This window comes from Terrapene carolina, unplaced genomic scaffold (assembly GCF_002925995.2).
Source record: "Terrapene carolina triunguis isolate 2854851 unplaced genomic scaffold, T_m_triunguis-2.0 Scaffold192, whole genome shotgun sequence".
NCBI lineage: Eukaryota > Metazoa > Chordata > Testudines > Emydidae > Terrapene > Terrapene triunguis.
Genome location: NW_020664543.1, coordinates 326558 through 339469, shown reverse-complemented (window position 1 = coordinate 339469; position 12912 = coordinate 326558). Strand labels below are relative to the sequence as shown.

Here is a 12912-nt window from a genome sequence, read left to right as displayed (position 1 = left end):
CCTCAAAACGGAATTGTAGATGTCACAATTTGAAAGGCCTAGCTCAGGGGTAGGCAACCTATGGCACGTGCGCCAAAGGCAGCACGTGAGCTGATTTTCAGTAGCACTCACACTGCCCGGGTCCTGGCCACCGGTCTGGGGGGTTCTGCATTTTAATTTAATTTTAAATGAAGCTTTTTAAGCATTTTAAAAACCTTATTTACTTTACATACAACACTAGTTTAGTTATATATTATAGACTTATAGAAAGAGACCTTCTAAAAATGTTAAAATGTATTACTGGCACACGAAACCTTAAATTAGAGTGAATAAATGAAGACGCGGCACCTCACTTCTGAAAGGTTGCCTACCCCTGGCTCTAGCTCATATTCAGCAAAAGCTATTTTTCTTTAAAAAGGGAGCAGGATTCATGATATTTTGTAGTGGAAGATTCAGCTCTAGTCCATCCACTCTTAAGTTCCACGTCTTTAGCAAGGATGCTCCGATTAACGATGGCTATTAGTCTACAAAACTACTGTTCTCATCCTTAAATTAGACACAGCCATCAAGCCAGGTTCTTTATGCTCAAACAGCAACTCTCCTCCCTGGCCTAATTAATAACCTGTACATTAACTGGGGTACAAAACAAATGTAGTGCAAAGGTTGACAAATAAGAGATCCACCCTAGAGGCCAGCTTAAGCCAAAATGCAAGAGACCTAGTACCAAAAAATACTGAATAGCGTCAAATTCTGCTGTCCGGTGCACCCCTTCGAGACTCAAGTCTTTCATCTTGGATCCTTATCCTACTTCCACCTTTTTCCTTCTTTTGGCTGTCTTCCTCCATTTCCTCTCTCCCTTGTCTCTACCTCTTTAGGTTAATGGTTAAAGTGGAGGTAATATTCCAAGAGGTCCTTCCTAATTGAAAGTGGTGTTTTTTCTGATCTCTTTAGAAAAGTCATGAAATCAATCACGGGCAAAATATTGGAGAGTGGCTGGTATGGGACTTAATTATATTATCCTCCTTTAATTCTTGATTGATTAATGCCAATCAACATAGATTTATGGCACACAAATCCTGTCACACTAATCTGATATTTTTTGATGAGATTACAGATTTGGTTGATAAAGGTAATAGTGTCTTTGACTTCAAGTCTTAGACTTCTGTAAGGCATTTGATTTGGTACTTCATGACATTTTGACTAAGAACTAGAAGGATACAAAATCGACAATGGCACACATTACATTCGTTAAAAACTGGCTAACTGACAAGTCTCAAAATACAATTGTAAATGGGGTGGCATCATTGGTGCTGAGCTGTACAAATGTCTTATGATGGGGATTGATGGCAGGCATTGCATCTGGCATACTAGTGATCATGGTGCTCAAATGATAATGATTAAAAGTGGAAGATATGGCTTTGGACAAGATCTTTTTGGGCTGGGAGGAAAGAGATCCCTTCATCAGAAAAGCTCCTTAGCACAGGATCTAGCAAGTAATAGGATTTTGGTTTGAGAGAGTTGATAAAAATCCCAAATTGAAACAATTTGATTTCTAGCTGTTTCCCATTAGGCTGCTTCCCCCACCATCCAAAAATATTTTAAAAGCTCCCTCCTCCTAACTGAAAATACCCTGATACTTACCTGTGCCGGCAACCCACTCCCCACTTCACCACTACCACAGTAATCTCCTAAACAAGGCTTTGAGGATTTGCATTTATACTGATCCATAACTAGAATGCTGCATGTAAGTAATAAACTAGAATTCTGTGAAAAGGCTTTTTCATTTTAAAGGATGCTCGGCTTGGCCCAGCCCATCGGTTCTCTCTCCTGTTGCCGCACACATCACACTAGACCCAGTGGAGAAAAAACAAAGAACCAGCTTGTCTGTCTGGATTGGATAAGGGCTCATCACAAAGTCACTGCACTGTCAACAAACTTTATATGAACAAACTAGGCATTAAGGAAAGTAATTTCTTCAGATACAAAGTACAATCACTAAAAGTTTTGCTATTCCAAGTCTAATCTGTAAAGAGAGATTACTGTAATGTACTTGTAGCTACCTAAATCTTTTAAAATAAATCTCTTCCTCTATAACACAACTACTTAACCCCAAACTCCCTATCTCCAAAACACAAGAAGGGGTGCTGCATCGGAGAGCTAAAACCATTAGTTGCTAAATTTTAGCATGTTCCTTTTATGTAGAGGCTCAAAGCCCCTGTACAAACTCCTAATTCACAGTGCTCTGGTTTTACCAGACCTAGAAAATCTAGAGCTTTCATTTGACTGTATGTCAGTCCCCATAAGTCACTGTCTTTCTCTTCCCTTCAGGAGATCCTGTTTACAGTTAACATTCCCACAGGATAAAGCTTTAGAAGCCGCCTTGTTTGGAGTCTGGGTGCAGGTTGCGGGGAGGTCCATGGCACATGCTGTTTCAATCTCCCATTACAGCAGGAGATGGCAGTGAGCAGTGCAGAAGTTCCATTGCAACCTGAGGGTAAGGAGAGATGGACTGCTGCAGATTTCACATACGCCTCAGGCTACCAGGTGTTGCAGTCAGTGGGCAGCCTCAGGTTTAAGTCAAATTTCTGATCTGAGATTTTATCCAGTAAAATGGCAGACAGCTTGGTCTCCATTTCTTTAGCCTTTTATCATAACAGAGTAATGTGTCTGGATTCACACTGTTGAAGTTCTCTGCAATATACAGAAAGACTTGTTTATAGAAAGTCCCTGTCCCTGGGCAATGAATCCGTACACTGCAAGAGGCATATAGAGCACCAGGGTTAGGCATATGCAGCACTGCCTGAGATACAGATAGACCTGGAGAGACTGTTTCTGTTGCAGAATAAAGAGTCTGCTGTCTGTCCTTTCACAGAATTCACCACTAGGAAAACAGCATGGTCCGTCTTGTAGTTAACCCCCTGGACTTGGGACTCAGGAGATTGGGGAAATGTGGTCTAGATGAAATTGCTACAAGGTGGGTGCACAAGTGGTTGCAAGACATTATTCAGAGAGTGGTTATCAATGGTTCACTCCTGGGGCAATTCTGCAAGACGGCTGCAGAAAACGCCCCCCCCCCCCCCCCCCCGAATTTCTGTGCTTCCCTGCGGAAAATGGCAGGGAAGCAAAGGGTAGCCAAGTGGGGGCAGGAGGATGACCATGAGTGCAGGTTGTTGTGTTTTTTTGGGGGGAGGACTGCCCACCCAAACGGGCAAGGCATGGGGGGGGGGGGCACATGGGGTTACATGCCACCTCTCCTCTCCTCTCCCCCCCCGCCCCATTTCTGCAAGCACAGAGCTACCCAGCAAAAGGTGGCTGCCTCTGGACTTCGGACTGCAGCTGAACGCCACCTCCTGGGTCCTTGTGCCAGTTGTGCTCCCCTTCAGCCCTCTTGTTTTCTGTGCAACAGTGAGTGCCCGTGGTGGGGCTGGGTAAGGCAGGGTGGGGGAAAGGGGAATGTGGGAGTAAGGCACAGGTGCTGGAATGAGCAGTGTGGAGGGTGCTTCTGCACCCCCGGCTTGACTTGGTTTCCATTACATGCAGGGTTTACAGTTTGGTTCAATGGCTCTCAGCTCCCCTCCACCCCCAATACAAATTGTTCCAGCACCCAGGGAGTGAGGGGTGGGGGATGAGGCATGGGGCAGTGGGGGAGGGGGATGAGATGGGGAAGAAAAGGGGATAGGGGAAATGTGGGGGGAAGTGGGAGCCCAGCCTGCAGCATCCCCTTGGCAGCAGCTGTGGCTCCCGTTAACCAGGCCTGTTGAACCTCCCTACACCTGGACCTTCTCCCCCTCCCCTGACAAGCTCCCCACCCCACTGAGCTATAACCAGCTGCACCTGGACACCCAGAACCCCACATCCCCCCTCCTCCTTGAGCCCCATCTCCCCACACCCAGGCCCCCCTTCCACCTGGATCCTCTGTAGAGTCCCATTGCCCCTGCACCCGGAACCCCCAAATGAGCCCCTGTGCATCCAGATCTCCCACTGAGCCGCCTGCACCCAGACTGCCCCACACAGAAACCTCTCACCCCACACTTGGATCCTGCTGGGCTGAGCCTGCCCACCCGCACCTGGCGCAGAGGGGCAGGGCCCTGTGGTGTTTCTGGGGCAAGCTCAGCCCTTGCACTGTCAGGGTTGGGTGCAGCCTCACGGCCGAGTCCCTGTAGTGGGGGAGGTCGGGGCTTCAGGATGATGTCCCAGCTCAGTGCAGCCATTGGCCTGTGCTCCCCACTGCCATACTGGAGCCACATTATTTATTGACAAACAAAACTTGCAGAATTTTAAAATATTGTGTGCATAATTTTTATTTTTTTGGTGCAGAATTCCCTCAGGAGTAGGTGTATCTATGGGGGTCCCACTGGGGTCTGTCCTCGGTCCAGTACTAGTCAATATTTTCATTATGACTAGGATAATGGAGAGTATGCTTATAAAATTGCAGATGACACCAAGCTGGGAGGGGGCTCAAGTACTTTGGAGGACAGGTTTAGAATTCAAAATAACCTTAACAAATTAGAGAAATGGTCTGAAATCATAAGAACATAAGAACGGCCATACCGGGTCAGACCAAAGGTCCATCTAGCCCAGTATCCTGTCTACCGACAGTGGCCAATGCCAGGTGCCCCAGAGGGAGTGGACCAACAGGCAATGATCAAGTGATCTCTCTCCTGCCATCCATCTCCATCCTCTGACAAACAGAGGCTAGGGACACCATTCCTTACCCATCCTGGCTAATAGCCATTAATGGACTTAACCACCATGAATTTATCCAGTTCTCTTTTAAACGCTGTTATAGTCCTAGCCTTCACAACCTCCTCAGGTAAGGAGTTCCACAAGTTGACTGTGCGCTGCGTGAAGAAGAACTTCCTTGTATTTGTTTTAAACCTGCTGCCCATTAATTTCATTTGGTGACCCCTAGTTCTTGTATTATGGGAATAAGTAAATAACTTTTCCTTATCCACTTTCTCCACATCACTCATGATTTTATATACCTCTATCATATCCCCCCTTAGTCTCCTCTTTTCCAAGCTGAAGAGTCCTAGCCTCTTTAATCTCTCCTCATATGGGACCCGTTCCAAACCCCTAATAATTTTAGTTGCCCTTTTCTGAACCTTTTCTAGTGCCAGTATATCTTTTTTTAGATGAGACCACAGCTGTACGCCGTATTCAAGATGTGGGTGTACCATCGATTTATATAAGGGCAATAATATCTTCTCAGTCTTATTCTCTATCCCCTTTTTAATGATCCCTAACATCCTGTTTGCTTTTTTGACCACCTCTGCACACTGCGCGGACATCTTCAGAGAACTATCCACGATGACTCCAAGATCTTTTTCCTGACTTGTTGTAGCTAAATTAGCCCCCATCATATTGTATGTATAGTTGGGGTTATTTTTTCCAATGTGCATTACTTTACATTTATCCACATTAAATTTCATTTGCCATTTTGTTGCCCAATCACTTAGTTTTGTGAGATCTTTTTGAAGTTCATCACAGTCTGCTTTGGTCTTAACTATCTTGAGCAGTTTAGTATCATCTGCAAACTTTGCCACCTCACTGTTTACCCCTTTCTCCAGATCATTTATAAATAAGTTGAATAGGAAAGGCTTTCTGGAAATCTAAGTACACTATGTCCACTGGATCCCCCTTGTCCACGTTTGTTGACCCCTTCAAAGAACTCTAATAGATTAGTAAGACACGATTTCCCTTTACAGAAACCATGTTGACTATTGCTCAACCGTTTGTTTTTCTGTGTCTGACAATTTTATTCTTAACTATTGTTTCGACTAATTTGCCTGGTACCGACGTTAGACTTACCGGTCTGTAATTGCCGGGATCACCTCTAGAGCCCTTTTTAAATATTGGCGTTACATTAGCTAACTTCCAGTCATTGGGTACAGAAGCCGATTTAAAGGACAGGTTACAAACCTTAGTTAATAGTTCCGCAACTTCACATTTGAGTTCTTTCAGAACTCTTGGGTGAATGCCATCTGGTCCCGGTGACTTGTTAATGTTAAGTTTATCAATTAATTCCAAAACCTCCTCTAGTGACACTTCAATCTGTGACAGTTCCTCAGATTTGTCACCTACAAAAGCCGGCTCAGGTTTGGGAATCTCCCTAACATCCTCAGCCGTGAAGACTGAAGCAAAGAATCCATTTAGTTTCTCCGCAATGACTTTATCGTCTTTAAGCGCTCCTTTTGTATCTCGATCATCAAGGGGCCCCACTGGTTGTTTAGCAGGCTTCCTGCTTCTGATATACTTAAAAAACATTTTGTTATTACCTTTGGAGTTTTTGGCTAGCCGTTCTTCAAACTCCTCTTTGGCTTTTCTTATTACATTCTTGCACTTAATTTGGCAGCATTTATGCTCCTTTCTATTTGCCTCACTAGGATTTGACTTCCACTTTTTAAAGGAAGTCTTTTTATCTCTCACTGCTTCTTTTACATGGTTGTTAAGCCACGGTGGCTCTTTTTTAGTTTTTACTGTGTTTCTTAATTTGGGGTATACAGTGAAGTTGGGCCTCTATTATGGTGTCTTTAAAAAGCGCCCATGCAGCTTGCAGGGATTTCACTTCAGTCACTGTACCTTTTAACTTCTGTTTAACTAACCCCCTCATTTTTGCATAGTTCCCCCTTTTAAAATTAAAGGCCACAGTGTTGGGCTGTTGAGATGTTCTTCCCACCACAGGGATGTTGAATGCTATTGTATTATGGTCACTATTTCCAAGCGGTCCTGTTCTAGTTACCTCTTGGACCAGCTCCTGCGCTCCACTCAGGACTAAATCTAGAGTTGCCTCTCCCCTTGTGGGTTCCCGTACCAGCTGCTCCATGAAGCAGTCATTTAAAGTATCGAGAAATTTTATCTCTGCATTTCATCCTGAAGTGAAATGTTCCCAGTCAATATGAGGATAATTGAAATCCGCCATTATTATTGGGTTCTTAATTTTGATAGCCTCTCTAATTTCCCTTAGCATTTCATCATCACTATCACTGTCCTGGTCAGGTGGTCTATAATAGATCCCTAATGTTATATTCTTATTAGAGCATGAAATTTCTATCCATAGAGATTCTATGGAACATGTGGAGTCACTTAAGATTTTTACTTCATTTGATTCTACATTTTCTTTAACATATAGTGCCACTTCCCGCCCCCTGCACGACCTGTTCTGTCCTTCCGATATATTTTGTACCCCGGAATGATTGTGTTGCATTGATTGCTCTCAGTCCACCAGGTTTCTGTGATGCCTATTATATCAATATCCTCCTTTATCACGAGGCACTCTAGTTCACGCATCTTATTATTTAGACTTCTAGCATTTGTGTACAAGCACTTTAAAAACTTGTCACTGTTTATTTGTCTGCCCTTTTCTGATGTGTTAGATTCTTTTTTATGTGAATGTTTATCATCTGATCTGGCCCTTACATTATCCTCCTCCATCCTCTGCTCCTGACTATAACCTGGAGATTCTCTATCATTAGACTCTCCCCTAAGAGAAGTCTCTGTCCGATCCACATGCTCCTTTGCAGCAGTTGGCTTTCCCCCATCTCCTAGTTTAAAAACTGCTCTACAACCTTTTTAATGTTTAGTGCCAGCAGTCTGGTTCCACTTTGGTTTAGGTGGAGCTCATCTCTCCTGTATAGGCTCCCCCCCATCCCAAAAGTTTCCCCAGTTCCTAATGAATGTAAAGCCCTCCTCTCTACACCATTGTCTCAGCCACGCATTGAGACTCTGAAGCTCTGCCTGCCTACCTGGCCCTGTGCGTGGAACTGGGAGCATTTCTGAGAATGCCACCATAGAGGTCCTGGATTTCAGTCTCTTCCCTAGCAGCCTAAATTTGGCCTCCAGGACATCTCTCCTACCCTTCCCTATGTCATTGGTACCTACATGTACCACGACCACCGGCTCCTCCCCAGCACTACACATAAGTCTGTCTAGATGCCTCAAGAGATTCGCAACCTTCGCACCAGGCAGGCAAGTCACCATGAAAGAGGAAACTCAATAAAGACAAGTGCAAAGTACTACACTTAGGAAGAAACAATCCAATGCACAGCTACAACATGGGGAATAACTGGTTAGGTGGAAATATTGCTGAAAAGAATCTGGGGGTTATAGTGGCTCACAAATTGAATGAGTCACCAATGTGATGCAGTTGCAAGAGAGGCTAATATTCTGGGGTGTATTAGCAGGAGTGTCATATGTAAGACACTGGAGGTAATTGTCCTGTGCTACTTGGCCCTGGCGAGACCTCAGCTGGACTACAGTGTCCAAGTTTGGATGCTACAGTTTAGGAAAGATGTGGACTAATTGGAGAGAGTCCACAGACAAGCAACAAAAATGATAAAAAGTTCAGAAAATCCAACCTATGAGGAAAGGGTTTTAAAAAAAAAAAAAAAAAAAAAGGACCTGTTTAGTATTGTAATAAGAAGACTGGGAGAGGACCTGATACCTCTCCAGATATGTTAATAGCTATTATAAAGACAACTGTGATCAATTGTTCTCCATCTCCCTTGAAGGTAGGGTAAGAAGTAATGGCCTTAATACGCAGCAAGGGAGATTTAGGTTAGATGTCAGGAAGAACTTTCTAACTATAAGGATAGATAAGCTCTGGAATAGGCTCCCAAGGAAGGTTGTGGAGTTCCTGTCAATGGAGGTTTTTAAGAACAGGTTGAAAAAACACCTCCCAGGGATGGTCTAGATTTACTTGGTCCGGCCTCGGCAGCTGGCCTTGATGACCACTTGAGGTCCCTTCCAGCCCTACATTTCTATGACTATGAATTCCTGGCTCTGCCAGATAGTTGTGTGACCTTGGACCAGTCTCTTAACCTCTAAGTGTATCTGCTCTCCACTTATAAAATCTGGATTTTATTTCCTTTTGACCACCCTTTGTTTTCATCTCCGAGACTCATTTCTTTGACTATATATATATGTACAGAGCCTAGCACACTAGGACCTCCTATTCATTAGAGTAACACTACGGAGAGTTAGTCACTAAATGCTACTGTCCTTAAACACTTAGCTTCCTTCCTGACCTAAAAATGTCATTTAAGTGACTTTCACCCAGATGCTGAACATACTATATTCCTGAAGAAATATTAGTTTAACACTCCAGCAGGATGTTCTAATATCAAAGATTTATTCCCCGCTTTTAAAACAGCACATGAAGGGTTAATGTACAACAGGCAGTTCATGACCTTAGTACATCATCTCCCCCCACCCCAGTGCAGCATTTTCAGGCCAGTGCTTCTGGCTGAGTCCTTTAAAGTCTTTAAAAGACACTGAGAACTTTAGTTGCATCCTTCTATTCAAAGGCAGGATATTTCCCTGAGTAAGCAGCTTTTCCTTAAATAAAACTTGTCCAGACCTTAGAACAAACCTGTGGAACTACTCCAGGCTGCTGATGGTGCTCTGGAATGGCACATTCTTTGGCCTAGGGAAACAGAGACAGGGAAGCAGATCCAGTAGAATCTAGTTTGAAGGCTCACAGTACAGTGTCAATACCCTCTTTCAGTCCAGCAGTTTCCTCCACATCCCCTTTCTGTGTCCTTTCAATCTTCTGCATCTCTGGTTGGCCACTTTTCCACAGAAGGGACTTTTCATATTTGGTTTTAAAAAGTAATCCATGACCTGACAAAGAAAGATAAATAATAAATTGACCCTGAAGTGCCTGATCAGTGGGGAACAGAGCAGCCACTGCCCTGGGGTAACTATATGCAGCTGTGGAAAATTTATTGTGCTTTTAGCTTGGAGATGCTGCATGCATTGGCCTGCTAAACCCAGGGTTGTGAGTTCAATCCTTGAGGGGGCCACTTAGGGATCTGGGGCACAATCAGTACTTGGTCCTGCTAGTGAAGGCAGGGGGCTGGACTCGATGACCTTTCAGGGTCCCTTCCAGTTCTATGAGATAGGTATATCTCCATAAGAGCAGATGCTGGTGTTATGTTAGTGCTCTACTACAGTGGCCAATGTTAAGTAAAACATTTCCATGAAAGCTAGGACACTCAGGATTTTAAACTAATATTTCTAAAACTACTGCACTTATGCATATTAACAAAGGACATTAAAATGTCATACCACTTCCATATGTATTAATCACTCATTTTGCCTTGGACAGTTTGTTTTTATACAGGCCCAGTGGTGCCAAAGAACAGGATGGAGTGGTGGGGCTATACTTGCCTGGACAGTCTGCAGTCTCTTTAAATGCTCTTTTCTTACAGCATCCTCGGCACAGATTAAACACACATTTGTTACCCTGGAAACAGATATACACCAGTTAAGTCAGTGAAAAAAAAATCTTCACTGAACTGCTTATGGGAAGCACAACTGCAAGGATGCACGCAGGGCTTCTAAAGACAGCTGTCATGGTCTGGGTTCCTGCAAACAGTGATGGGGACAGTCAGTCTTCAGGCGCTTGATAAACGATACGGAGACCGGGGTGGGGGGAAATGCAAAAATGAAGACCTGCCTGCTGGGTAAATGCTCTGTGCTTCTAGGTGATAATTACCATCCCAGAAGGACAATATTCCACCTCCCAGGAATTTCTCCTGCCAACCAGGAAATCCTCTTGATTAACATCAAATACTTGTAGGAAATTAAGATACTTTGAAACCCTTTCAGAAAGCGTTTTTATGCTGTTATAACTGGAGTTTGTCCTGTTTCTCTTCAGAAGCTTGATGTGAAAAAAGTGCCACGGCCTCTTATTTCTTGTCTTTGGCTGCCGCTCCACGCAAAATAAATACTCATCATTCCAAGGAAATCATTTCCTCTTTTTTTAATTCCTAAAATTGCCCAAATCATGGAGAGTAATAACATAAGGCATAACCCATTCTCTGAAGGTGAGCGACGATGAGTCGTGGATATTTTGCAGCTCAGGAATAGCAGACTGAGTGTGCACAGGAAGGGGGAAAACATCTGCCCGATTTAATATCTGTAAAGCTCTTTTCTGGCTTTCATTGTTGGGGGAAGTTTGTGCAACATGATTTGAGTGCAAACATTTCTAGATAGTGCTACAGCAGAAAAAACTGACAAAGGTGCTCTTTAGTCTTAAGTTTATTGTTTTGTCAATAAACCTAATGCAGTTAGGGTTGTGCTGTTGTGTCTCATGCCGTTCCGGCAAGTCAAATTTCTGAAAATGAGGACATGAAGCAATAAGGTATAGGCCAATACTACCTTAACTCTACTCCCCTCCCCCCCGGAAATTGCCACTGGGAATTAGCTGCATGCATGCTGAAATGCAGTCACTGGTGTACTTGAGTGAATAATGACAGGATTACTTGCAGCAGGCTTGGCAGAGCTGCAGGTGAGAGATGAGAATATCTGGGGATTAGTTTGACGAGCAGGGCAGAGCTGCAACTGTGACAGGAGGAAATCCCTCCTTGTTTGGTCCGAATTATCCCTGCCCACTGCTGTGTGAGATCAAAGAAAAGAGGTGCATGTGTACCTTGAGGGGCTCGAGTGCCTCATTTCAGTGCTGAGTTCTGCAAGTTGTCAGGCACAGTGCATGGGTTCTTTTTTGCCAGGAGGCTTGTCAGCAGTGAGGTGTGGTATGAGAGTGATTTGGGGGGAGGGGAGGGGGTGTTAATGATTAAATGAAAGTATAGCATTCGCTGGGATCCTGTGGCTGAGAGTGAATGGTTTGTAAAAAGGGGATGATGGTGGTGTACAATTTGCACTTTTGACTGTTTCTGGGGCTTAGGGTCAGTATTTGTGTAGGACAGGCATACGTAGCTCCCTGTGCCACAGAGTTTGCCTAAACATGAGTTTTGCCTTAGCAACAATATGACATTATGCAACTGTAGGACAGATTCTATAGTCCCTGAGAATTCTGCAAATATGAGTCATATAAAAAAGTGTGCAGGAGTGTGTGCCTTATCACTTCAGTTCCTGGTTTTTCAGACATTTGAGCATCACTGACCGTGCTAGCCTGGACAAGCATGCAACAACCCTGTACCACTGGAACATCACTAATGAAAGGGTTTTTGTCCATGAATTTTGTAATTTTATTAACATTGTTTTTTGGAGGAATGCTCACTCCAGCAGTTGTAGTTTTCTCCTATAAATCCTCCTATGGTTAGGTACTCATCCCTCATGCATTTCCCATTACCTCATCTCAGATACGGGTGACAGGTAGGTCAGTACCTTTAGCCCCATTTTACAGATGGGGAAACTGAGGCAGAGGTGTCATGATTTTTCTAGTGGGCCACTGACAGAGCCAAAAACAGAACCCAGATCACCTATGCTGCAATGACAAATCCAGCTTCAGCGCATAAGGCTGAGATCGTCTCAGTTGAATGAGAATACTCCCTGGAGGTGTAAACAGTGTGAAACAATAGCTCTTGATAGGTCGGAACTGCTCCATTTAACTCCACTGGTGTGCTCATCCAGCCTCCCCTCTACCATTGCTTGACAGCATGTGCTATACATGCAGCATGCCCATTCTCACCTCACTCTCAGCCCTAATGCTTGGTGTACGCTTGTTCTCAACTCCCCCCATAATGGGTCAGGGCTTCCACAAATGCTGATTCACATGATGAGCCAAAGGCCCCTTCAGAGGGACAGGGCCCCCTACTTGCTTACATGAGAAGAGGCAGGGAAAGGGCTTCAGACCCACCCTGCTCCTCCCCATCCCCAAGGGCCAGTTCCCATGAGATGCAGTAAGGAGAGGGGATTAGCTTCCCTCCCCAGCGTCTGGCTCCCCTCAGAGCAAGGGGTTCAGACTGTCTAACACCATCAGCATGGCAGGGACCCCCAGAGCCTGGCACACAGACACAGGAGGCATGTGGAGCATCACTGTTCCCTGGGGTCCTCCCTCTGACCTGAATCCTCAGTACCTCCCCTCCCTAACCACTGTGCCCCATTTAGCCCTCTCCCCTCCCAGCAAACATTTGGCTATGTAATTTCTTTTCTTTTTTAAACTAGTGTGTGTACCGTCAAAATGGT

The 12912-nt window shown here is 44.4% G+C and overlaps 1 protein-coding gene across 3 annotated transcripts in view; it reads right to left on the bottom strand.

Moving 5' to 3' along the window:
• Positions 1-8966: 8966 nt before the first annotated feature.
• The window catches only part of DUS1L (dihydrouridine synthase 1 like), a 28878-nt gene continuing 24932 nt past the window's right edge, over positions 8967-12912 (bottom strand). For 2 of the 3 annotated variants that reach the window (XM_024203172.1, XM_024203171.2), the window contains exons 13-14: positions 10150-10225; positions 8967-9600 (exon numbers count right to left, since the gene is read on the bottom strand). In XM_024203172.1, coding sequence (XP_024058940.1) covers positions 9455-9600; positions 10150-10225 — 222 coding nt within the window. In that variant the 3' untranslated portion in view covers positions 8967-9454. The remainder of the gene's footprint in view (positions 9601-10149; positions 10226-12912) is intronic. The other variant, XM_029912217.1, reaches the window with a different exon arrangement.